The 26,854-nt window shown below is 41.7% G+C and overlaps 2 protein-coding genes across 3 annotated transcripts in view; one reads left to right on the top strand and one right to left on the bottom strand.

Annotated features, from left to right (window-relative positions):
- The window catches only part of CEP57L1 (centrosomal protein 57 like 1), a 62,341-nt gene extending 52,476 nt beyond the window's left edge, over positions 1-9,865 (bottom strand). For both annotated transcript variants that reach the window (XM_075553995.1, XM_075553994.1), the window contains exon 1: positions 9,529-9,865. In XM_075553995.1, the coding sequence (XP_075410110.1) occupies positions 9,529-9,648 (120 nt within the window). In that variant the 5' untranslated portion in view covers positions 9,649-9,865. The remainder of the gene's footprint in view (positions 1-9,528) is intronic.
- A 701-nt stretch (positions 9,866-10,566) lies between these two features.
- Positions 10,567-26,854, top strand: part of SESN1 (sestrin 1) — a 117,605-nt gene continuing 101,317 nt past the window's right edge. Inside the window, exon 1 of the mRNA XM_075554689.1 lies at positions 10,567-11,343. Coding sequence (XP_075410804.1) covers positions 11,089-11,343 — 255 coding nt within the window. The 5' untranslated portion in view covers positions 10,567-11,088. The remainder of the gene's footprint in view (positions 11,344-26,854) is intronic.

Consider the following 26,854-nt stretch of genomic DNA (forward strand, 5'->3'; position numbering starts at 1 on the left):
ACCCCTAGCAGTTATCCCACACAACAGTTAGGGTTTCAAGTATAGAAGCTGTTCAGATGAAATGCCAGTTATTATTCACCTGAATGACCTATAAACCCCTCAAACAACAGTATCAACATGTCTAAACTTGGACATTTATCTCTTTCCATCCCAAAGCATTATTCTCTACCATCTGGAATAGAAGCAACCCCAGGTATCTTTCTTTAATCTCTCAAAGCCAGACAGTCACTAAATCTTGTTGATTCCACCAGCTTAGTTTTGCCCTTCCTTATCTCTCACAGAGACCTTCAGCAACTTCCCCATCTCTATTCCCCTTCACTGTACAACCACCTTTTTTCAACTAGTTTGTATTTCACATAGATACCACCTTTCAAAAGGCAGAAACCATGTCTACTCTGTAGACTGCTGTGTCAGCAGTGTCAAGCACTGAGCCTGTTGATAGGGTTCCAGAAAATGTTGAACAAATGAATGAAAATACTAGTTTTCCATCTCTATATTCCTTTTTAATGGCAATTTAAAATGTCACTAATGAACTACTTATAATAAATCTACTGCCTTCCTTAGTAAATAAGTTGGATACTATAGGGATGACACTGAAAGGGCACTCTACATGCAGAAAGGCAAGATTTTCCAATAATTAAGGTCCATACATTCTAATCTTGCCTCCATTATTCACATTCGTCTTGGAGAGTCTTGTTATTCCTATATCTCCTCATTGGCCTCACTGTAAGGATACTGCACCCCTAGTTAAGACCTATGACTATATAACTCCGTCCTTTATATCTCTTGGTACAGTAAAAACAACGTTGAACAATGTTGGGATAGTTAAATAAAACTTGACCCGAGGCAACTGTTGGGTGATGTTCAGTGGATTCTGACTCATGGTGACTACATATGTGCAGAACAGAGTTGGTCCATTGGTGTTATCAAGGCTGTGATCTTTCAGAAGCAGATTACCAGGCCTGTCTCCCAAGGTATCTCTAGGTGTGTTCAAACAGCCAGCCTTTGTTGGTAGTTGGCCAGTTAACTAGACCATCCAGAGACTTCAAGGCTTGTTGGTAGTTAGATGCCATCAAGTCATTTCTGACTCAGAGACCTTATGGACAACAGATCAAAACATTGCCTGGTCCTGGGCTAGCCTCATAATTGTGGCTTGCATCCTTTGTTGCAGCTACTGTGTCAACCTATCTCTTTGAGAGTCTTTCCTTTTTTCACTGTCCTTTTACTTTTCCAAACATGTCCTTCTCCAGGGAACAGACCCTCCTGATAACGTCTAATATGAGGTGAAATTCTGTCAACCGCAATTCTGAGGAACAACATTCTGACTGTACTTCTTCCAAGACAGATGTTTGGCCTTTGGTAGTCCATGGTATATAAAGTTAGGTCAACATGCATTGCTACAAAGTCATCCAAGCAGACCCCCCTCACTGACCCATAGCCCTACAGGGGACAACACTGGAGCCACAGTGTGGGAATTGTGTCTGATCTGACCCCACCACACCGAGGTAAAACACTAAGGACGAACAGTAAGGGGAGCAGAGCAAGGAAGTCCTGAGAGAATATCAGAAACAGACTTTCAGGCCAGGGCGTGGCACCCCATCAGACTCCACTGGAAAACACTCTTAAGGGTCCTAACGGTCAACAGACCTTGAACTATTTACAGGCTTTTGTCATTGGTTTTTTGTTATGTTTTCTTTTGTTGCTTTGTTTTGCTCTGTCTTGTTTTTGTGCATATTATTATCACTGAAGGTCTATCTAGATAAGATAGGCAGGATAAACAATCTGGAGGAGAAAACAATGAGACCAAAGGTTTTGGAGGGGCATGGGAGAGGCAGAAGTGGGGAAAGGAAGTGATGTTAAATGATGTTAAGTGATGTTAAGGCACAAGGGAACAAGTGATCCAAAATCAGTGCGAGGAGGGTGTAAAAGGCCTGGTAGGGCTTGGTCAAAGGCAATGTAACCAAGAGGAACTGCTGACAATGAAGGCTGAGCATGATAGTGGGACAAGAGGAAAGTAAAAGGAAATAGAGGAAAGAACTAGGAAGCAAAGGGCATTTATAGAGGTCTAAATACAGGCATGTATATATGTAAATATATTTATATATGATGATGGGGAAATAGATATATGTGCATATATTTACAGGTTTAGTACTAAGGTAGCACATGGACATTGGGCCTCCACTCAAGTACTTCCTCAATGCAAGAATACTTTGTTCTATTAAACTGGCATTCCATGATGCTCACCTTCCCGACATGATCGTTGAAGCCAAAGTGGGTGCATAAGCAAATGTGGTGAAGAAAGCTGATGGTGCCTGACTAACAAAAGATATAGCGTCTGGGGTCTTAAAGGCTTGAAGATAAACAAGCAGCCATCTAGCTGAGAAACAACAAAGCCCACATGGAAGAAGCACACCAGCCTGTGTGATCATGAGGTGTTGTTGGGATCAGGTATTAGACATCAAAGAACAAAAAATCATATAATTGTGAATGATGGGGAGTGCGGAGTGGGGACCCAAAGTTCATCTGTAGACAACTGGACATCACCTTATAGAAGGGTTGTGGGGAGGAGACGAGCCAGAGTGTAGTGTAGCAATGATGAAACATACAATTTTCTTCTAGTTCTTTCATGTTTCCTTCCCCCCACTATTATGATCCCAATTCTACCTTACAAATCCGGCTAGACCCAAGGATGTACACTGGTACAGTTAGGAACTGGAAACACAAGGAATCCAGGACAGATGAACACCTCAGGACTAGTGGTGAGAGTGGCGATATCAGGAAGGTGGGGTAGAAAGGGGGAACCGATTATAGGGGTCTACTTATAACTCCCTCCCTGGGCTATGGACAACAGAAAAGTAGGTGAAGGGAGACGTCGGACAGTGTAAGACATGACAAAAATATTAATACTTTATAAATTATCAAGGGTTCGTGAGGGAGGGAGGGTGTAGGAGGGAAGGGGGAAAATGAGAAGTAGAAAGCAAATGTTTTGATAATGTACAAACGTTTTGATAATGTACAAATGTGATTGTCACAATGGATGTATATATAGATTGTGATGAGTTGTACGCACCCCCAATAAAAGTATCCAAGCCTTTCTGGATAGTTTCCAACATATCCTCCATCTGGGTCTATGTACTTCTGCAGATGATGTTTCTATCTCTCTAACCCTCCCCTAGTCATCCTGAAACTTCAAGTTGGCAGTCTTGGCATCCCTGGTGGACTCAAATAGTGTTATTTTTAAAGGTTTGTTGCCTTGCTAACAAAAAGAAGTCTGAAGCAGCAAGATCAGGGATATAGGGTGTGCAGGGTAAGGTTTTCCATCAACATTTTCATAGGACAGCCCCTGCTACCCTTGAAAATTGAGCAAGCACATTGTTGTGAATAAACAAATACAAAAAAATTTCCCAGCCCCCTGGTCTTTCCTCACCAATGCAATTTTCAACATTCTTAAAGCTTCTTCAAAAGTTCTTTAACCATCCTGTGTCCTTTGAGAAATCTATGAAGATTACCCCTTTAGAATCCCGAGAAACAGCTGACTACTGTGCCTTGAATTTAACTGGCCTAGCAGATCCTTTAAAAGGCCTGGTCAACAGTTTGAGAAGACCAGCCACCCGGTGGGAGAAAGATTAGGCTTTCAACTCCTGCAAAGGTTTATAGTCTCAGAAACCAACAGGGGCCGTTCTCCTCTGTCGGAGAGTCACTGTGAGTCAGGTTTATGGCTTGCAGCAAATTCCCTTGGAAGCCACTGTTTTAATGGGACCTTTTTCAGGAAGGCATCCCAGTGAGACTAAATTAGTGCATTATTGAAGAATTCTGTAACTGGCCACTGATTTCAGACATGTTTAAACAGGTTTTGTTTGCAATAAACCTGTGCATATATGAACTGAAATCTCAAGTAGCAATACTTTTTTATTTACTCTTATAGCTAGTATTTTTTGACAACTTCACGATTCAAAAGTATCAATTCTTTGGTGTTCCTCATTCATTGACCAGCCTTCACATGAGGCAACTGAAAATATCATGGCTTAGGTCAGACAAGGAGCCCTGGTGGTGTAGTAGTTACACGTTGGACTGTAAACTGCAAGGTTGGCAGTTTGAAACCACCAGCCCTTCTTCAGGAGAAAGATGAGACATTGTACTTCTGTAAAGAGTTAGTCTCAGAAACTTTCCGGGGCAGTTTTACTCTGTCCTATAGGGTTGCTGTGAGTCAGCATCAACTCAGTGGCAGTGAGTTTGGGTTTAGGTCAGGCAACTTTAGTCCTCAAAGAGACATCTTTGCTTTTTTAGCAATCTAATGGGGTCTCTTACAGCAGATTTATTAAAACCACACCTGCTGGCTGCCATCGATTCAATTCCAACATAATATGCCATCTGATGTCTTGACAACTCTGTCCATGGGTCTTGACTGTGGATCAAAGTAAAATGAAATCCTTTACAACTTCACTCATTTCTGTTTATCATGATGTTGCTTATTGGTTCAGGTGTGATGGTTTTTAAGGTATAAGCCATATTGAAGAGCCTCTAATTTTCATCATAAATCTTTCTTCATCATTTTCAGCAGGCAAAGCCCTTCTTCTGCATATTCTAAGCTGTTAATGTCTGATTCTGATGATGTACTGTTCTTCCAGCTTCTTGGACAATGCCCTCAGCATATAGATTTAGTAAGTATAGTGAGCAACCCGGCCACACACTTTTCCTGATTTTAAACCATGCAGTACCCCTTGTTCTGTTCCAATGCCTGCCTCTTGGTCCATGCACAGGTTCTTATGGGCACAATTCAGTATTCTGGAATTCCTATTCTTCGCAATGTTATCCATAATTTGTTGTGATAAAACTAAATGTCTTCCCTTAGTCAATAAAACTGGTCAATTTATTTCTGGTATTCTCTTCTTTCAGTCATGGTTCATCTAACATAAACAATGGTATCACAGTCAACACACATTTCAAATGTTAGACTTGTTTCTGGGTGTATCTGAGCTGGTGATTCCAAAAAATAGCACGTTTTCTCCTATTCGACCTAGTTTTTGAGATACAGAACATATGCACTCTACCACTCTTTATTCTGCTTACCCATAAAAAAATCAGGATAATTAATGTAGTATTTAAATTGCTAGCTTTTAAACATAAAGAGACATTAAAAGTGAAAAGTTTTACTATTTTCAAACCCAATCCACAGATTTCTGATCAAACTTTCCAGTCACAGGAAGCTACTTTTATAAGAGTTCCGAATGTGGGACCTGTCAGGACAATCTGGCATAAGATTCCATGACAGTCTGCCTTCACATGCAGCTCATCTTCCTTGGTAGCTGGCCTCCAGTTTTTGTCCTGGTGAACTTTTGCATCTTATTTAACAATTACGCTAAATCTCCAAGTTTCTCTAGAAAGCGATCTAAGTGGCTGTGCAGATAATGTACATTCACATTGCAGCCAAGCCTGTTGAGAAGCAAGAGCATAACCTCTACTGTCTGCCTTCTTGTTGCCACAACAAATTTTCAAAACAAGAACAAATGAAGAGCAGGCACATAATTCGCCATCAGTCACTGATGTTTTGAAATGTGGGTCATTTATAAGTTGTATGCTCTGAGAACTAATCAAAACTCCTGCCTTCAGTTTTCCATGGTAAGTCCAGGTAACTTATGGGCTGTGTATTCAATGCACGGATGGTCTTTACACAAAGCCTTTACAAATTATTTCATCGGGCCCAGCTAAAATGCAGTGGTAGCAGTGTGATTCCATTTCATACTGCCAAAGGTTCGTTGATTATATTTTGTCTTCCAACCGCCGTACACTCCACCAGAGGCCAATCTTTTCTCACCCAATGTTTATGTTTGGTTCTATTATCCAAAAGGCATCAAAAGCAAGGGCATTTTATGTAGCCACTTTAGTGACCAAGAAGAACATTATCAATCTTCAAATCTATACAAACAACTCAAGGATGTTCTCCGTAATTTATCATTTCCAAGACTAAAGAGACGGTCTTGTACTCTTCTTTCATCCAGGTGAGGGGCTGATTGGAATAGAACCATTATTTTTTGCTATTATCTAAAAGAGCACATTCCAAACTATGTTTGAAACTGTCAATGAAAAGATGCCAGTCACTTGGATTATATTGTGAAAGACTAATTTTCTTCAGGTTTCTGATGTCACTGCTGAAAACTAAGTTCTTGCCTACAGTAAAGAAGGGCAGTAAATCCTTTTCTCTCCTTTAATAAAATGTAATTTTTGTTCCAGATTGAAGTATATTCTTTTCTTTTCATCTGGAGGCAAGCAATTCTGAAGACTGCTTGGAAAGATTTAAGTCTTGTGATCAGATCACTGGATTCATTCAGGTCAAGACATTCACTATGTAAACTTGTTTGGAAATTGCTGTCACTACTTTATGTTGTGCGGTCTCAGATATGCAAGACCATCCTCTGAGAGCTGTGGTAGTTTAGGGAAAGAAAGAACAGGCACAAGATCCTAGTGCACAACAGTGTATGTCATCAGAAAGGAGGGAAGGGATAATTGTGAAACAAAGGTCACTAGACACACAAAAAAAGTGGGCAATTTAAGTAAATAAATTTCCCATTCAAATAGGAAAGGATGTTATGGCATATCAGTCCTGCAGAAGAGATCTTTCAAAGAAGACACTAAAATTTTATAAGTTCAACCATATCTAAGAAACTAGAGCTAATGTGGTATATCCAATGCAATTTTCTGAATCAGTGTCCCAAATAACCCCAGGAAGCAGCCTAAAAACTAAGACACCAAGGAAAAAAAATGTTGTTGGACTGTTATTAAACTTGAGCTTTCTTGACATGTTGATAATAGTTTGCAGTACTGACTAGCCATTTTTTCTTGATTAGGTCTTTTCTGAATACGTTACTTAAACATAAACACTGATCCCACAACCCAACATTCCCTGTTCTCCTTCTCAGTTCTCTCCTTCAAAGCACCTGTCTTCATTTGATTCACTAGACGTTTACACATGTATATACTTTCTCTTTCTCGCTTTAGCAGAATGCGAGCTCCCTAACAAAAGGGAAGCCTCTTGTACTTAGTGCTATTTTCCCAAGGTTGGTATATAACAGTCAATGAGTATTTGGATGGTGCTATGGAGGGTGCTGACATACAGATGGAGAACTAGTGGCACTGTCACATATGTGTTGGATTCCTACCTAAAAGGTTGGCAGTTGATACTCACCAAATGCTCAGTGGGAGAAAGATGAGGCTATCTGGTCCTGTAGAGATGTGCAGCTTTGGAAACCCAATATGGGTGGATACGAGCCAGAACTCACTCAATGGCAGTGTTTGAATGTAGCTGGAGAGAAATATGTGGATTTGGGGAATATTTTGGAAATAAAATGGACACAGCTTGGTAGAATATGGCTACAGAGGAATGAACAGGAAGGAATGAAGGATAATGCTGGATTCAAATGGTCACAAGCGGATGACAGTACTATCCTTTACCAAGATAGAGAACATTCCAAATGAATTTGAGTCACAGGGCACACTGTTTATCTGGTTTTAGGTCTGTTGGGTTTGAGGGAAGACCCCTGGTGGCATAGTAACACCCAGTTGCTAAAAGGCAGGTTGTTTGAACCCACCAGCTTCTCTGTGGGAGATGTGACAGTTTGCTGCAATAAAAACTTACAGTCTTGCAAATTCCATGCGTAGTTCTACTCTGTACTTAGGGTCCTGGACTTTTAAATGAAAGCTGAGTGCTAATGCTGGATGGAGCTATATATTTAGGAGTCAACTACAAATAGATGTAAATTAGGGCAAAGAATGTACAGATGTGCTTTACACAATTGATGTATGTATGGATTGTGATAAGAGTTGTATGAGTCCCTAATAAAATGTTAAAATAAAAAAATAAATGTAAATTAAATCAGAATATAGTGGTGTGTTAAATGTTGGACTGACAACCTCCAGGTCAGTGGTTCAAATCTACCAGCTGTTCCACATGAGAAAGTTGAGACAGTCTGCTCCCATCAAGATTTCGAGTCTTGGAAACCCGATGGAACAGTTCTATTTTCAGAATCAATTCAATGGCAGTGGCTTGGTTTGGGAGTTGAATGATACACATGGGAACAGATGAGATCATACTCATCTATGGAGTGAATAGGAAGCTAGCCTCCAGAAACTACCCTATCCTTTGGGGGCTAGGTGAAAAATGGTAAGCCCACAAAAAAAAAAAGAATGTTTTATTTTGAAAATTGTACGTATAAGAATAGTTATAGCCATCTTTATTCTGATACAAACCAGTAACCTGATAATTCTGTGAAGCTTGCCAAATTAGACCAATTCATCAGTCACTTAAAGAAACTACCTAGAGGTCATAGTACCTACCTGTTGTTGAAATATTATCACTATACAAAATACCAACCCTCCTAAAATATCAATGATTTTTCATACTGCCGTTTTCTTAAAGTACCATACCTCTTCTCATTTCTGGTTCTCAGCATAGGCTCTTCCTTTGGGTTCTACCTTCCTTCCCTAGTGTGGGTGGGGGAATTCCACTGGTTTTGCAAGCGTGACTAGGTAGCCCTCTTCTTAGACATCCCCCCAAAAAACGATATAATGTAGTGTTTTGGTCTTGTTTAACTTCCGAACGTATCTTACACTAGCTCTCAAATGAACAACAAAACAACAAAGACAAAAAAAGCCTCAGTGCCATCCAGTTGGTTGCAAGTCAGAGAGACACTAGAGGACAGAACAAAACTGCCCTGTGGAAAAATACTGGAGTAGAAAGTCACATCTCTCTCTAGGGGAGTGGCTGGGGGTTGGAATTGCAGACCTCAAGATGAGCAGCCCGGCTAGTCACCCACTCACTATGTCACCAGGCCTCCTCACCATGTGCTTACCAGGTATGAGGCCTCTTTATAGAACTCACCTGTGCTGTAACGTTAAGCACTAATTCGAATCTATCAGTCCATTGATGGCTTTTCGAAGCGCAACTTTCTCAAAGGGTGTGTGACTTTAAGAAAAATCAAACAATAATTTGTAAACAAGTGATCGAAAATTTAACGATACCCAATTCTGGAGGTATCAATAGACCTTTTCATATAGTATCCTTAAAGCCTTCAAGAGCTGAGGTCTAGGATTTTGTCATTTATTTTTTCAAGTTTCATCCCAAAGGATTTGACAAGTTGGTCTAACCCCTTCTGGGGGTTCATACGATTGATGAAGAAAAGCATATACACTAAGCAGAATAAAAGGCTCAATTGCGAAGGGATCCCTAATCCAGGCTGCACGTGCTCAACTAGAGAAGGCTCGTGCAGAGGCAGCAGTGCGGACACTCGCTCTCACTTTAGATTTTGCACCACCGTTTCCCGAAATCCGAGGGATTGCGACCTCCAAATCTTTGCCTCGCCAAGCACGCGGGTTTCCCACTCAGGTTATTGGGGAAAATCCCTGGACTGCGAGCAACAGCCCTAGATAGCTTCGTCTCCAAAACATCAGAAGAGAAGGAGGAAGAAGAAAAAAATCATATATACATCGTCAAAGATAGTCGGGGAAGGAAGCAGCCAAGCCACCATTGCTCACCGAGCCGCAGATCTCAGGCAACCCGCGCTTCTTAACTGTTGGCTCCAAGGCCGCCACAGAATACGTTGCGGTGGCCTCTGGGGGTTGTAGTTTCCGTCGTAAAAATAACGACCGCCGCATAAAACTACACTTCCCAGAAGTCAGCGCGAGGACTTCCTGTCGCCTTAAGTCTGGGGTTTGGCGTAATAAAGAGGCCGTTATTAGACTAATCTTAAATTTAGCCTCTTTCTTCCAGGGATTCTCCGTGTTCTCTTTCCCCCTCTTCTTGTCTTTGATAAAGTTTCAGCGTACTTTTACTTCTTACTTTTTCCCCTCTTTTCCACTCAGGGCACATCAAACGTTTAGGAACGGAAAACGCCCCCGGCGCAGATTACGTGCCTCCTAAAGCGCATGCGCCCTCTTTAGGGTCACGCATGCGTAGGAGCCGGCAGCGGTTGGCAGCCGCGCGCGGAGTCGGGGTCTGGAGGTTGCCTGCCGGAGGGCGGGGCCTTTCCCAATGGCTTTGCCTCAGCGGGTCGCGCCTGCCGGGGCGGGGAAGAGGGCGCAGGGGCAGGGGCGGCTCCAGGTTCGCGCCGGGCGGAGAAAGGGGAGGGGTTGGGGGTGAGGACCCTGTCTCCCCTCCCTGCTCCCGCCCTCTGGGCCGAGCCCCACCGATGGGGCTGGGTGAAGGGGCGGGCTCTGCGCCTGGGGCCCAGCCGCGCCGCCTGCTCCCGCGGCCCGGGCCTGTGCGGGGCTGCACCGTGCGGGCCTGGCGTGGCCAGCGGCGGGCGAGGGCGCCGGGGCTGAAGAAGAGGAGGCGTCTTCCGAGGGACTGGAATCGGCGTCTCCCGAGGGACCCGAAGGCGCGCTCTTCTGCCCTCAACCGCTGCCAGCCAGCCTGCGGCCGCTGGAGGCTCCCGCGCCGGAGAGCGCTCGGTCCTCCGACGGCGGTGTGCAGTGGGCGCCGGGGTTGGGCGGCGAGCGGTCCCTGCCGGCGCTCAGCTGGCCGCCGGGGCGCGGGGCGGAGCTGCGGAGGGCGGGGCGGGGCGCCGGAGGAGCGGCGGGGTCGGAGTGCTCCCGGGGACGCGGTGGCTGCCCAGACAAACCCCGAATGACTGAGCGCGGCCCGCTGTTAGCAGCCGCTTGGGGCAGAGCACGGATTTGACAGCTCCGGGACCGGAGGATCTCGGCTGACCCGGCGAGACGGCAGAGACCGCTCCTCCGAGATTCCGCGCCTCCCGCAGGGCCAGCGCCCGGAGGTTGCAACTTTGCAGCTTGTGTTTTTTTCCGCTCTCCCTTCAACCTCGGACCAGAAGGCTCGCCCCCTTCGTGCAGAGGGAGAAGGTGGGCGCTCTCTCCGCCGTGGATCGGCGGAAGGCATCGATGTAACAGACGAGCTGGTTGCACTTGCCACCCGAACGTGCGTTTTCCTGACGGCTCCCGTTTCGCGGACTTGAAGCGAACAACTTCTCGTTGCAAAGCAAAAACAAAACCCACACAGTGCTTGGGAGCCATGGTGAAAGGTAATTAAGTGAGGACCGCCCCCCCCCAAAAAAAAAAAAAGACAGCTCCCCGGTGGCCATGGCTGAAGAGGAGAACGAAGTGAGGTGGGACGGACTGTGCAGTCGAGACCCGAGTACCCGGGAGACGGCCCTGGAAAACATTAGGCAGATCGTGGTGAGGAAGGTGGAGCACCTCCGTGCAGCGAGACAGACGCCGTCTCCGGCCGCCCTGGACGCCGTGAATCGGCTGCTGGCTCACCTGCTCATGCTGTCGCAGAGGTGTCCCTTTCCGGACGTCAGGGAGAAAAGCGAGCTCGTTCTGAAGAGCGCCCAGGTAAGGAGAGCGCGATAAGCTCACCTGTGGAGCGACCGCGGGTTTTATAAAAGGGAATTTGGGGAAATCACCCCTGGAAACATGGACGAAAGTCAAAAGGGAAGCATGTTTAGGCAGAAGCGGCTTGCTTTCTTTCTGGAAAGCTATATGTGAGAGAGTTCATGGCATGCAAAGACTGGCTTTTCCTTAATCTCGCTTTGCCTGCTGTGCTGAAGGGTAGCCAGTCAGCATGCTTTTCACGCTGCTAGTGTTCCGTGTGGAAGGGGCCACATGTAAAACTTTGGAAGTGATAAAGGATATTCAGTGTCTCCTACTCTGCTTGTTCGAGATAATCGCTGGAACAATTTTCTCTTGTTCTTAAAAACTAAACAACAACCCAAACTGGGCGTGTTCTCTAAATGTAAGCTTGCTATCTCTCTTCTTTGAAAGAATTGCACAAATAGAGCTCGTGTTATAAAGGAGTTGATTTCTTCAAATTGATTTCCGATAGGGTATTTTGGTGGCAACAGCTTTACGGTCAATTAGTCAACCAACTTTCTTGGTATGCCTCCATGTTTTGTTTGTTTGCTTGTTTTCACTTCATATTTCAAGTGTGAGTGCAGCAGACTAAAGCTATAAACAAGTCAGTTTATTTTTAGTTTTTTTTGCTTCACAGAAAGTTTGCTTTTTAGGTATTAAGAATTTTCAGTAATATTCTTTTTGCTTGTCAGTCTATAGTTTACAAAGCCAGTATGCGAACTTTAATGGTTTAGTTTGGTTTTGCTTTTTAAAATTTAGTTGGGTGCATATGTCAATTAAGATGAATGGTTTTTCTATACTCCCTTAAATTTAGAGCAACAGAAAATGCTCTAACTTTAAAAAAAATTAAGACTCTCAAGATCTTGCCTTAATACTTTCCAAAACTACATTGGAAACAATCATTATAATTCATTTGTCTAGTGTTACCAAAGAGAAATGAATTTTCTAGAAACCTAAAGTCTGCCCTTCTAAGCATCAAAAGTTATTTATTGCTCTGTCTCTTGGATAGCCTTTTTTCCCCCCCACAATGGACCCATCAGGATGCACATCAGGCACTGCTGTATGGAACAGGGTGGATTGTATAGGACTGCATAACCCTACCGTTAAGAGATCCCATTGTGAAGCTTTAAAAAATTAATTTTGCGTCCACTTTTTAAAAACATTTTATTAGGAGCTCATACAACTCTTATCACGATCCATACATATACATACATCAATTGTATAAAGCACATCTGCACATTCCCTGCCCCAATCATTCTCAAAGCATTTGCTCTCCACTTAAGCCCTTTGCATCAGGTCCTCTTTTTTTTACCCCTCCCTCCCCGCTCTCCCCTCCCTCATGTGCCCTTGGTAATTTATACATTGTTATTTTGTCATATCTTGCCCTATCCGGAGTCTCCCTTCCCCCCTTCTCTTGTGTCCACTTTTTATCATGTTTCTGTACCTTCTCTTACTGTCAGCATGTTTTGGTCTTTTCCTAAGTCTTTTGCTTTGCTTCATATTTATGTTGTTAGACTGGGAAACCAAGTAGGCACTTTTGTGAACTGATATTGAAGGTAGAAGAGGCATAGCAGTCCATTTCTGACCAAGCGGCCATTGGAATCCCTGTTTGGGTTCTGCTTGGGCTCACCTGGGCTCAGAACAGACTCAACAGCTACAGGATTTTGTTTCCTTTTTAATGGATTCGGGAGGCAGATCGAGGCTCCAATTCTACTCCTCTATTAACGTACTACGAAGCCCTGGTGACACAGTGATTAAACATTTGGCTGCTCACCAAGAGGGTGGTGGTTCAAACCCAGCAGCCACTCTGCTGGAGAAAGATGTGGCCGTCTGTTTTCATAAAGATTACAGCCTTGGAAACCCTATGGGGCAGTTGTCCTATAGGGTCACTGAGTTGGGAGGGACTCTATGGCGCACATCAACCTTAGTATACTAGTCTTAACCTCTTTTAGCTCGGAGTGCCACATCTATAGAATGGAATTACAACCCAGCGTTGTTTTGAGAATTAAATGGGATGTGAATGGAATGTATTGGATGCTCTTCTTCCGTTTCATAAATGAAATTTCAAGACTCAGCCATCCTTCAGAAAAAGTCAAGAATTTCTTCCATGAAGGTTTCCCATAGATTTATACTCTCCTTTTCTTGCACCTTATTCTCTATTGATTGCCCTTTGTTTTTGCCATGAGCACGAGACATTTTCCTTATTGTGCTATAGTCACTGGCTTGTGTGCCTTTGTCATCCCTACCAGGCCTGTGAATTCTCAAGAGTATTGACTGGTACCTGGAAGCAATTAAGTAAATATTTAGTAGATGAATATATCTACTATAGCTTCTTTTTGTTTCTTATAAGTCTGAATAGAAGACGTTCCAGAGGAGCGTGTTTGTACCCCGATATCATTGCTTTAGCAAATATTTATTGAATATCATTTTAAGAACTGGGGGTCCAATGCATAGACTACCATGGAGTCTATTTCGGCTCCTAGCTAGTTATGTATAAGGTCAAAGTAAAACTGCCCCGCGGGTTCCCAGGCTGTACTCTTGATCAAAGCACACCTTTGGCCACACCTTTCTCCTAAGAAATGCCTAGAGGGTTCAAGCTGCTGCCCTTTCAGGCAGTCTCCTGACTCTTAACCAGTGTGCCACCACAGATCCTGAGCTATGCACCAGTGGTGAGCAGTCTTGGCACTCTACTCAAGGGGGACCTACCATGAAGTAGTAAACAATGCACTTAGATAATGAGGAGAGGATTCCCCGAGGAAATGATATTTAAGCCGAGACCTAATGAGTGAATACATCTTGGCCAAAGTGAGGTTTGTGAAGGTCTTATGGTAAGAGCACAAATGAGTTCTAGGAATGAAAAGTGGTGTTTGAAGGCTACATGGTGAAGAGACAATGAGCATTGTAAATCAGATCTTGATTTCAATATTTGCTCCATTATTTTGTTAGCTCTCCAGCCATAGACAAGCTACATTCTCCCTCTTTAACTCAGTTTCCTCAGAATGAAAATGATGTTAGTAGTTCCATGCTGTCCTACAATGTTGCTGTCAGACTGAAATGGAAGAATCTGGCAAGTCTGGTATAGTGCATTGCCCAGCCTGTAAAAATTGCTTGTCATTCTTCCTGTTACTAGGCTTGATGTAGGACCTGGGAATAATGGGATGGACTTTCTGTGTTGTGTGTGCTTTGTTGCTTTTATTTTTTACTTTAAATCTCAGAGTTTCAGAGGCTAGAAATCTGAATCATGGCACCAGTAGGAGGAGGAGACTTTCAGCTTTGGGAATGGTCCTTGCCATCCAGTCTGCTGTGGGTCTAGGTAGTTTTCAGTGTAAGGACCCCTAGTCCACAGGACACATTTTGCCCCTGGCTTTTCTTTCTTGGTGGTTGCAGGTCTCTGTGGGTTTGGGGGCAGGACGGCCATTGTTAGATGATGTGCTAGGTGAGAAGGGCCATTTCAGAAAAGCAGCATGGAGAATGGGTTGTCGGGGTCAACAGTGGGTATGCAACATCTATCAGGAGGCTATTCTGATAGTTGAAGAGAAAGTTACGGTGGCCTAAGATGTGGTAGCAGAAGTGGGAAAGAGTGAATGGTTTGGGAGAGACCTTGGAGATTGAAATCATAGCATATAGTATTTAATTGCATTTTGGGGATGAGGAAAGTACCAAATGAGCTTGAACTTCTTAACAAATAGTGCAGTAATCTGAGATGGAAGAGTGGCAGGTGGTTGATTTAAGGGGGAAAAAGTGTTGAGTTTTCTTTTAGACATGTTAAGGTGCTTTGGGGACATTTAATTAGAAATGGTGTGGCTTTCTGTCCTCTGTTGCTGTTCTACTTCTGCCATTGTCATCACTTACTTATCCAGACTTAACTCACCCCCACTTTCATGTCCATCATCTACACTGTTCAAACTGGAAAGTGTGTCCAGGTTCCCTCTTGCTTTAGAAACCCTTCCATAGGCTAAAGTCCAAACTTCTTAAGAACAGCATAAAACGTTCATCATGAACTGTCTTCCACTTAGCAGCTCTCCAGCCTCACTTATCGCCTGTCCTCTGAAACCAAGTATTCACTAAATAGTAGCATGCCGTGCTGCTTTCTGTTACTTGTTAGTACGAAGCGTTGGTGGTCTTGTGACAGAATGCTTGCCTTCCATGCAGAGAGAGGAAGTTATTGTCTAGGCCCATGCACGGCCACCAGCGGGCTGTCATGGAAATGTGCATGTTGCTGTGATGCTGAACAGCTTTCAGTGGAGCTTCCAGGTGAAGATGAATGGAAAGCAAGGCCTCACCATCTCCTGAATAATAGCCAATGAAAACCTTCACTGGAGGTTTTTTCGTGATTTTTAAAAATTATAAAAATTCTCCACAAACCCTTTTATATGTCTGATTCCCTAAAAAAAAAAGTATTTTAATACAGTTTACGAATATAGTCTCTGATAACCTATGACCTTGATGGAAGTAGGGGTAAAATGTGAATAAATATATATACACATGGGTGTATACATACGTGTGTGAAAGGATTATTAGTAATGAGCCAGATTCTTTTTTAAGAATGATGATTTGGTCATTTTTATTTCTGTACTATGAAAAAAATTTTTCTTAGGAGTTGGCCAGCAATAAACATTGACTATAAAAGTCATTTGGTTTCAGATGGAAAGTTTAGACTAAGTAACAAAGTATTTATCTGTGTTGTTAAGAGAAGCGAAGGAGACTTTCATTCTGTGAAGTAAATTCTTCTCTCCCAGGAAGAACTACAAAGTTAGCTGTGGGGTATGATACAGTCTCCATTGCTAGAGTTACAGTTCAGAGTATCAAGTTGGTATCCAATTGGATACTGTTTTGTGGGCTTTTCCATCCTTGCAGTCAATCTGGAGGTGGGGTGGGCTGGGTGGCTTAGTTGACACGGCAGCATTACCCATTAGCTGCCCATCAGCTTTTGCTCTGCTCTCTTCAACACAGTGGCTCCACTCATGGCTGCCAGGCTGCTACTGCAGTTCCAGCCACCACATGTAGTCATGGCCCTCCGCAGCTAAGAGAAGTGTTTCTTCCCGTACGTTTCAACCGGGAGAAAAGCTTTTCCCAGAAACCTTTCTGTTAGGTCATATGTTCTTTTCTAAGCCAATCCTTGCTAGGAAAGTGAACTTTTCTGTTTGGGGTTTGGACAACTAGCCGTTTAGCCCCAAAGAGTGCTCACAAGGAAGAATTTCTGTTGCTTAGGAAGACGGGAAGGGAAGGAAGGCTGCCAGGTCTAGTCAGAGGCTGTCATGAAAACTGCTGTATCTAACTCAATAATGGTATCTCTTTAGTCTAGTTGTAATTTGAATTCTCTAAATTAGATTAGAAGTATACTAAATTAATTTATAATGGGGCTATAAAATATAACAGCAGATTAGGGACATTATAGATGCAGATTTGGTCGTTGTTTTAAATGATTACTTTCTCACTGCCATTTCTAGTCTAAACTGAAAGTTAGTGCATCTCAAACATTCGCTGTTGACACTTAGGTATCACAGAAAATATGAGACTCTTTTTCCAATATTTACACTATGCTTCTCTTTTCCAGATCGACTATTTCTGGTCTCTTTTATGTTATACTTAAGAACTCACTTAATCCCCTTCCTTCCAAAGCCTCCCACCGTTCCCACTTCACTCACTATTTTTTATCATTCCCCATTGACCACTTTATTTCTTCGCTTTCAGACTCACGGGAGACTACTAATTGCTCTCATCTTTGCCAGATAAATATTTTAACTTTCTCCTCTTTCTTTTTTTTAAATGGCTTGAAGACAAAGTAAAGCACCAATCTTTTTTCTACTCTCTGGTTTACAGGGTGAATCATATCTATACTCTCTCCTCCATCCTCTATAAGATATAAAAGCGTCCTGTCCTCAGCATTTGTTGGGACTCTTCAGAAAGCCCTAACCAACAAGGACACTCTTACCTTTTTAAGTTTTCAGATTTCAGATACTTAAAATAGCCTAGCATGATAAAAAAAAAAACCTCCAAAAACCTCCCAGCATGATTGATCAAAACCAAAACCAAAACTTTTTATGATGTATACAGCACAGGTTTACAGAGCTGACCACCTGTTTTACATTCAACAATTCATTCCTATTTTGTTGTGTATTATTCAGTGCAGTCCCGTTAGTGTATCATTGCTTATATCATTCCCCCCTGTGTTTCCTGTTTCCAGTCTTCCTCCTTTCATAATCCTTCTATGGTTTGTCCTTGGATGAATGCTGCCATTTTGGTTTTAGATGGCTGATTGTTCTAACACAGGTGAGTTATATCCAGACTTGAAGAGTGACTCAGGAGTATAGCCTTAGGAACTCACCCCTGCTCTCCCAAGTCCCTGACCAGTAAACACTCTATCCAGGACCTTCTAATGTGATCCATCAAAGCAGGTAGTTGTGGTAGCCAGGTATCATCGAGATATCTTCAGGTCTGAGGTTTGTGGAGATCTTTACATGGCTCATTAGCACATTTGATTACTTGTTTTTATGTGTCTTTTGATGTTCAGCACTCTTGTTTCCTCTGGACAGGTGAAGACCAGTAGCTACACCTTAAATCAGAGCTTCTCAAACTTTTTCCACTTGCAGGCCCTGTGCACCTGAGAAATTTGAAACAGGGCAAGCACTGCAATAAATATGTTAGATTCATTAGGTATTTATTCTGAATTAAATTTCAATCATTGTGTATTCAGAAACCTTATACAGTTGCCAAATTTTTCATGATCCCCACATTCAGTTACATGACACCATATGGGGTTTAGACCCATGGTTTAAGAAGTTTTGCCTTATATTGATACTCACAAGCTTTTAAGAGCTCATTGGCTACTCCCCAAAGTAGGATGTGCAAGATTGTGAACTCTGTGAGGTCAATTGACCTTGGTGTCTCCTGAGACCATGGTCCTTAGCACTCAGGCCCATCAACTTGTTCTCTCAAGGTGCTTGGCTATGTCTAAGAAGTTTTCATAACTTTGCTCCCTGTATGTTCCACTACATACTTGGATTTATTTGCAACAGAGGTAAATATGCATGTTATCCTCTACCATATTTGTAGATCCACACCACTCCCCTCCTACACTGATTCAGCCTGAGTGTTACCATGTATCTACTTGTAGGTCACCATTAGTGCAGGATTGTTTATCGAACAGTATTGGCCTCTGTTGCCTTTAACTCTTGCATGTTTCCGGGTGTCTTCCCCTGCCTCCATCATTTTCTGCCAAACTCCCTATTATAAATAAATACTAAAACAACAACAACAAAATAAAACCCCCAAAGCTATGTATTTACTTTTTTTTTTTACAAACAACCTTATTACCATCAAAGTATTCTCTATTACACTTAAGACATTTGTCGAATCTGCTAGTCCAATCTTGGAAACATTTTTTATTCCCATCTGTTTGGATGTCTGATAGCACCTCCCTCATATTTTCCTTCACTTCTTCTACATCATCAAATCGCTGTCCTTTCATGTCCTTCTTTATTCATGGAAACAAAAAGAAATCACAGGGAGCGAGTTTAGGTGAGTAAGATGCATGGGGCAAGAAAGGCATGTTGTTTTTGCCAAAAACTGGCACACTGAGATGACTGTGCAAGCCAGTGCATTGTCGTGGTGGCAAAACCAGTCCCCTGTCTGCCACAAATCAGGCCTTTTATGTCGCATAATGTTATGCAATCTTTTCAGAACCTGTATACAGAAAGCTTGATTAACAGTCTGACCTGATCGAATGAACTCCAAATGCACTACAAGTTGACATTTTTGTCCATTTGGGAAGTTGACGTATGTCCAGAATGAGGTTTGTCTTCAATCGACATTTCACTTTTCTTAAAACAAGAAAACCACTTATGCACTTGAGTTTTTTCTGTAGTGCTGTCCTTGTAAGCTGTATTCAAGATCACAACAATTTCTGCAGCACTTTTCCCAAGCAGGAAACCAAATTTCACAGCCGCACACTGTTGTCTTAAATCAGCCATCACAAAATAATGAAGTTCGAGTAAAACTGCTTTTACAAAAAAATTCACTGTGACCATGGAGAACTTTCCCAGGTGATGCCACTGGGTGCACCAACTCAGAACAAGTTGCTCAATGCTTACGGAGTGGGAAAAGTACATACTTTGAAAGCTCTGCCCAGCCCAGTGCAATTCTGGGGTTTTTTTGGTACACCGTACTCCCCCCAATATATTGCCTTTCCCTTTACCCAAGTTAACCCTTAGTTAGTTAGCATCTACCTTATTAGCAATTTATCCTCCTCTCCTTTTCCACCCCTGGTAATGCTCAAAGAATGTTTCTCTTAGAGCAGGGGTCCTCAAACTTTTTAAACGGGGCCAGTTCACTGTCCCTCAGACCTGTTGGAGGGCTGGACTATAGTTTTAAAAAACACTAAGAACAAATTCCTATGCACATTGAACATATCTTAATTTTTTAAAACATTTTATTAGGGGCTCATACAACTCTAATCACAATCCACACATATACATACATCAATTGTATAAAGCACATCCGTACATTCTTTGCCCTAATCACTCTCAAAGCATTTGCTCTTCACTTAAGCCCTCCGCATCAGGTCCTCTTTTTTTCCCCCCTCCCTACCCTCTTCCCCCTCCCTCATGAGCCCTTGATAATCCACAGATTGTTATTTTGTCATATCTTGCCCTATCTGGAGTCTCCCTTCCCCCCCTTCTCTGCCGTCCATCTCCCTGGGAGGAGGTCACATGTGGATCCTTTTAATCAGTTCCCCCTTTCCAACCCACTCACCCTCCACTCTCCCAGCATCGCCCCTCACACCCCTTGGTCCTGAAGGTATCGTCCACCCTGGATTCCCTGTGCCTCCAGCCCTCATATGCACCAGTGGCACATATCTTAATTTTGAAGTAAAAAAACAAATGGGGCAAAAACACCCAGCGGGCTGGATAAAGTGCCCTAGGCGGGCTGCAGGTGACCGGCGAGACCATAGTTTGAGGATGCCTGTCTTTGAGTAATAATCTTTCCTTGGCTTTGTACAAGAACAATCTCATACAATATTTGTTCTTTTAAAACAATTTCCCACAACACAGTGCCCTTCAGGTTCATCCATTTTATGGGGTTTCACAGATTCATTATTCATATTCTTTAATGTTGAGAATAATCAGTTTAAAAATATATATTTTCTGGCATAAGTACAGTTTTGTTTGTAAATGGAAACAATATTTTGTACATTGGTGAGATGTTAACCACTTGTCTGTTAAATTCAAACTTAAGGCTCAAGGCTGTTAATGATATGATGGCACCCCTCTCCAATAATAGCTCAGAGCAATTAGAACATTTTTCTCATCTTTAATATTGGGTGTCCTTAAAGAACTCTACAGATCATTTATGGAGTAATAGAATTAGAGGATAATAATGCTGGTTCTCTTTATTCTAGACTTATATTATTTTGGGACAATCATTAGAAATTTGCAGGATACTTTTAGCTATTTGAGGAGATAATAAGTGAATAACCCAGCAGCCAACTTAAGGGTTTGGTGAACTTTTGACCTAACAGAAAGGAACTGTGAATCTTGGATATGCTGAAGGATTTTTCTCAACTTGAAACTTTGATAAAAAGGGAGAACTGTTGAGTGTTATGGCTTAGTCACAAAGAAATTTTTCATGTTTACAAAGCCTAATATTTATGTGCTGGCAAATTATGATACTTTACTTTCACTCGAAGGACTCTTGATGTGTAGTGGGTTCCGTGTTGTGCTGCTAACCACAGGGTCAGCCATTTGAACCTACCAGCTGCTCCTCGGGAGAAAGATGTGCAACAATCTTGGAAACACAGGGGCAGTTTCTACTCTGCTCTAAAGGGCCGCTATGAGTCAAAATTGACTTGATAGCAGTGAGTGTAGTTTCATTTTATTAGACATTATAGATCCCCTGCCAAATTAGAAATGGCAGAGCTTAGTTTTAGAAAGTATAGGCACAAACTCAGAGGGATCCTAGACTTGGAAACATCTTAGAATTTGTGCAAAGACAGGACACAGAATCTGGGGAAAGAGGGGGAGGCTGCAGAGGGAGGCTGTTTCTAAAAGGCTTACCAGGACCAGAGTGCTGCAGAAATACATCAGCTCCAAGCTAAACTGGGCATCAGTTTTAATCCCTTCTTTGTAAAATCTCTCACACTATGCAAAAATATATACATTTTTTCAATATCAATGGATATACTTTGATCCAACGTTTCTAGCACATGCTAATTATATTGAGTAAGATCTGTATTGACCTTGGTGAAATTATATAGGTTTCTTATATATGTTGACGCAGTATATGAAGAAGCATTTATTGACAGGGTTCTTCAGAATATTTGGTGATGGTATTTCTAGGGCAACCGGCAGAATGAAAGATAAGTAGGAAAACATCCAGTGGATAATTAGAACACAGGAACATTATTCCATGCTTTGCTTTTTTCCTGCTAGTTACTACACCAAGTAAACAAAGTATTGAGAAGGGGTTTCAGTCAAAAGTGTATAGAGAAAAAAAGTCTTTAAAGAAATACTTATTTAAAAAGAAATGTTTGTGACTGGAAATAAGTTGGAGAGTTTTTGTAAGGTAACTAGTAGGACTGTTTATTTGAGTTTTCCACCTGGCACTTTTATTGTTAAATGTTTGTGTATTACTATTACGTGTTAACATTTTTGGCCTGTTTCTTAAATAATTAATTATTTTTATTTCAGATGATTAAAAAATGTCAAATTTGACAACAGTAATTGTCTTCTCACTCATGCTTTAATGCCTCCCCCCCCTCAAAAAAACCCCACTATATTGGTAGTTAATGCAGATATCATGTAATGCCACAGTGCAATCACATCAATCACTATTGTACAATTGGTACCACAGTTTCAAAACATTATTTTACTTCTTGAACTCCTTTTTTTGGAACATTTTATTGTATTTCAGGTGAAAGGTTTTTTTAAAACATTTTATTAGGGGCTCATACAACTCTTATCACAATCCATACATATACATATATCAATTGTATAAAGCACATCTGTACATCCTTTGCCCTAATCATTTTCAAAGCATTTGCTCTACACTTAAGCCCTTTGCATCAGGTCCTCTTTTTTCCCCCCTTCCCTCCCCGCTCCCCTCTTCCCTTCTTGAACTCCTTGACATCAACTCCCTTTTACACCCCCCCACCAGTGTACACCCCCCCCCCCCAACTCTTATTCTACTTGCGGTCTCTTTAGGTTCATCAGTCCTGGGTTTCATATTCTGAAAAACAGAAAAACGTGTAACAAAAATTCAATTACAAAACACACCTGGGGGTGGGTGGGGGGGGAAGGACACATCTGAGAGAAACCCCAATATAAACAAACAAAATACAGAAACTTGAAAACCAGATCTAGCCTAATGTGCACCAGAAAGATCAACTGACTAGGTTTTAACTGTTCAGGTCAGGTTTATTATTTTAATCTTCTGTAGTCATCTCTCCAATGCATTCTGTTTGGTTACCAGTTTCTTCTCATCCCTCTATTGGTAGAGGGACATCACTGTGTAGATCCCACAAATGTATCTTGGGCTCCCACTGTCAGCCTTAGCCTCTGCAAACCAGATTCTCACAATTTAGGCTCTGATACTATTCCCTCCTTCAGCTTCATATTATATGATTTACAACCCTTCAGTCACTGATGCTGGTGTTAAATACTTGTAGAAAAATCTCATTAGATAGATTGTAGTGACATTACTTTAGAACATTGAGATACTTTTAGTTCTATGTTGTATTTACATCTTACTATATTTTTAATTTAAAAGGGAAAGAGGTCTTCATTTCATTAGGTGCTATTGCTCTCAAGTCATTTCCAACTCATAGCAACCCCATGTGCAGCAGAACAAAACCGTGCCCAATCCTATACTGTCTCCACAAAACTTCTGTGTTTGAGCCCGTTGTTGCAGCCACAGTGTCAGTCCATCTCCCTGAGGATCTTCCTTTTCCCTGACACTTAACCAGCATGGTGCCCTTCTTCAGAGACTGGTCCCTTCTGCTCTCTTGTCTAGATATTTGAGATGAGTTCTTGCCATACTTGCTTCCAAGGAGCGCTCTGGCTGTACTTCTTCCTTAGACAGATCTGTTCTTTTTCCTGGCGGGCCATGGTAAATTCAGTATTCTTCCCCACGACCATAATTCAAATGCCATCAACTCTTTTCCATCTTCCAGCTTTCCTGTGAATATGAGGCAGTTGAAATTAGATCACGTCTTGTGTCAGGACACCTTAGTGCAGTGACATCTTTGCTCTTTACCAGTTTAAAGGGCTCTTTTGTAGTAGATTTGTCTAATTGCTGATTTCTTGACTGCTGCATTGGTGGTGGATACAATTAACATAAAATAAAATCCTTGACAATTTCCGTATTTTCTCCACTTAGCATTATGCTGTTTATTAGTCTAGTTGAGCGTTACTGTGTACACTCAAGTGTCATTTTCACTGAAGGCTGTAGTCTTTGATCTTGATCAGTAAGTGCTTCAAGTTCTCTTTACTTTTTAGCATACAAAACATTTGTTTAAAATAACATTGACATTTAAGCCTTGAAAGTATACTAAAAGGAATAAAATTTAGATATATGAGTTTTATTGCCCAAATTATCCTTCTCATAGATGTATTATGTGATTGTATATGTGAAATATATGTATGAGTATGCATATTCACTTAATGGGCATATATTCACTTCATATATATTCATTTAGTGTTTTAATATAAAACAAAGTTTAAATTGGCAAGCTTGTATAATTTATAGCTATAATTTGTAATGCTTTTTAAAAAACATATGGCTAGGATAACTTGTCAATTTATATGTAATATTCAGTCAAGTCTAATTAGAATTTTATTAAAAGTGAGCATTTCTGTTTTGATACTGTATTGTTTGACAAGTATTGCACACTAGTCTTTAAATTTTACATGATTTCATTTTCTAGCAAGTTGGCAGGTGTTAGCTGTCTATAATTACAACTGAGTAATTTTTCAAATGCTATTCATAGCCTAAACACAGCGAGAAATCCTTCCGATCATGTGAGACAGAACAAGCCTTGCAAAATAGAGGTGGAGTGATATGTTCAATGGTACTGAAGGACATATTTAAAGGAAGTTTTTTAAAAGTAAAACATGATTTAAATGACAAGGAAACAGGTTTTCTCAAAGAGTAAAAGATTTCAAAGTTGGTGATGGCGATTACACCTCATCAAATTAAGATGTGTGTGTCTGCCTTTTCATCTAACAAATTGATGTATGTACTGATGTATGTATGTACACATATAAGGATGTATGCGTGCATCAACACATACATACCAATGTATGTATTGACTTAAATTATTAAATGCACTTTTTAATTTGTTGCTGACAAAGGTTCTGAGTATGACAAATAATTGAAACTGTATTGTGACAGTATAGGTTTACCACTGAGCCTCGTGAATGCTTTTCATTTTGTTACTTGGTGAGCATTGTGTACCTGCTCTGCTATATGCCAGGCACTACGCTGATTTGTCATTTGACATAGCAAAGGAAGGGCTGTAAGTTTTACTTATTTGTCATAGACATTCTGCTTAGAAGCAGCAGCTTCCTGTATTCTCTTTTCTCTGTTCTATTTAACTTTCTGGCCATCTCTTCTAAATATTTAGAACTCCACTTTGATTAGAAATTGTACTTCACAACAAAGCCCACATGGAAAAAGCATACTAGCCTGTGTGATCACAAGGTGTCAAAGGGATCAGGTATAAGGCATCATCTGAACAAAAAATCTTACCATAGTGAATGAAGGGGGAAGTGCAGAGTGGAGACCCAAAGTCCATTTGTCAGCCACTGGAGATCCCCTTGCAGAAGGGTCCAGGGGAGGAGATCAATCAGTCAGGGTGCGATGTAGCACCGATGACGAATACAGCTTTCCTCTAGTTCCTAAATGCTTCCCCCCACCCCCACCCCCACCCCGCCACTATCATGATCCGAATTCTACCTTGCAAGTCTGGCTAGACCAGAGGATGTACTCTGGTACAGATAGGAACTGGAGGCACAGGGAATCCAGGGCGGATGATACCTTCAGGGGCGGATGATACCTTCAGGACCAGGGGTGTGAGTGGCGATATTGGGAGGGTAGAGGGAGAGTGGGTTGGAAAGAGGCAACCGATGACAAGGATCTAGATGCGACCTCCTCCCTTGGGGGCGGACAACAGAAAAGGGGGTGAAGGGAGATGTCGGACAGGGCAAGATATGACAAAATAATAATTTATAAATTGTCAAGGGCTCATGAGGGAGAGGAAAGTGGGGAGGGAGGGGAAAAAAAGAGGACCTGATGCCAAGGGCTTAAGTGGAGAGCAAATGCTTTGAAAATGATGAGGGCAATGAATGTACAGATATGCTTTACAAAATTGATGTATGTATCGATTGTGATAAGAGTTGTATGAGTCTCTAATAAAACGTTAAAAAAAAGAAAGAAATTGTACTTCAGAGTGATTTAAAGATTATATTGGATTTTATTTACCAGCTATATGCTAATTAACAGGTTAGGCTCAGTTTCTTCAGGTGGGAAATGACATTATTTTATAATCAAACTTGTGATTGGAGTGTAAAAATTAAAGGAGATGATATTGCTAAAGCATTTTGTAAACTTAGATGTACTGCTTAATTATAAATAAACTCTGAGTCTTAATTTACAAATAAGTAAAGTGAGAATATACTAATGCCAACTGTATAAGGTAATTTTGAGGATTAAATGAATGGGTCAACCACATAGTAAATGATCAATGAGTATCAGCATGAGCTGGTACATATTAAGTGCTCAATAAATGTTGACAATAATCATTTTGATCTAGGTTGCCCAGTTAAGCCAAACACTAGACTGGCATTGCCTTAGACCAGGGGTTCTCAATCTTCCTAATACCATACCCTTTAATACAGTTCCTCATGTTGTGGTGACCCCCAACTATAAAATTATTTTCATTGCTACTTCATAACTGTAATTTTGCTACTGTTATGAATCAGGCTACCCTTGTGAAAGGGTCATTCAACTCCCAAAGGGGTCGTGACCCACAGGTTGAGAACCACTGCCTTAGACATAGGTAGTCCTGAGTTTTCATGTAATTGACTTTCATGCACCCTATGTTTTATATCAACATTTATTAACACTCCTTTGTTTCTTTTATACATTAAATTCCATTTTCAAATGTCAGCTGATAAATGTTGGTGTCTAGTTTTGTCATAGTGATGCTTCTAACCAGCCAAGGGTGAATGTTGGGTTTGCCCAGAGGTTTGCACCATGGTGTTGGCAGATCCGTAACACCCATCCCCTCTCCTTGGAGTCCAGCACCATTGTGCTATGCCAGTATGGCACCATCTGAGTGTGTTGCATCCCATCATTGTGAGTAATTTAGACAGTCAAGTACCCAAAGAGCCTGTGCCCAAGGCTCATTTATCAGTGCCTGGACAGTATAAAAGGATACTGGCCAAGAGCATGGGCTTTAAAGTCATTCAGACCAGAGTTTAAGTCTTGCTCTGCC

The sequence above is a fragment of the Tenrec ecaudatus genome, chromosome 7 (genome assembly GCF_050624435.1).
Source record: "Tenrec ecaudatus isolate mTenEca1 chromosome 7, mTenEca1.hap1, whole genome shotgun sequence".
NCBI lineage: Eukaryota > Metazoa > Chordata > Mammalia > Afrosoricida > Tenrecidae > Tenrec > Tenrec ecaudatus.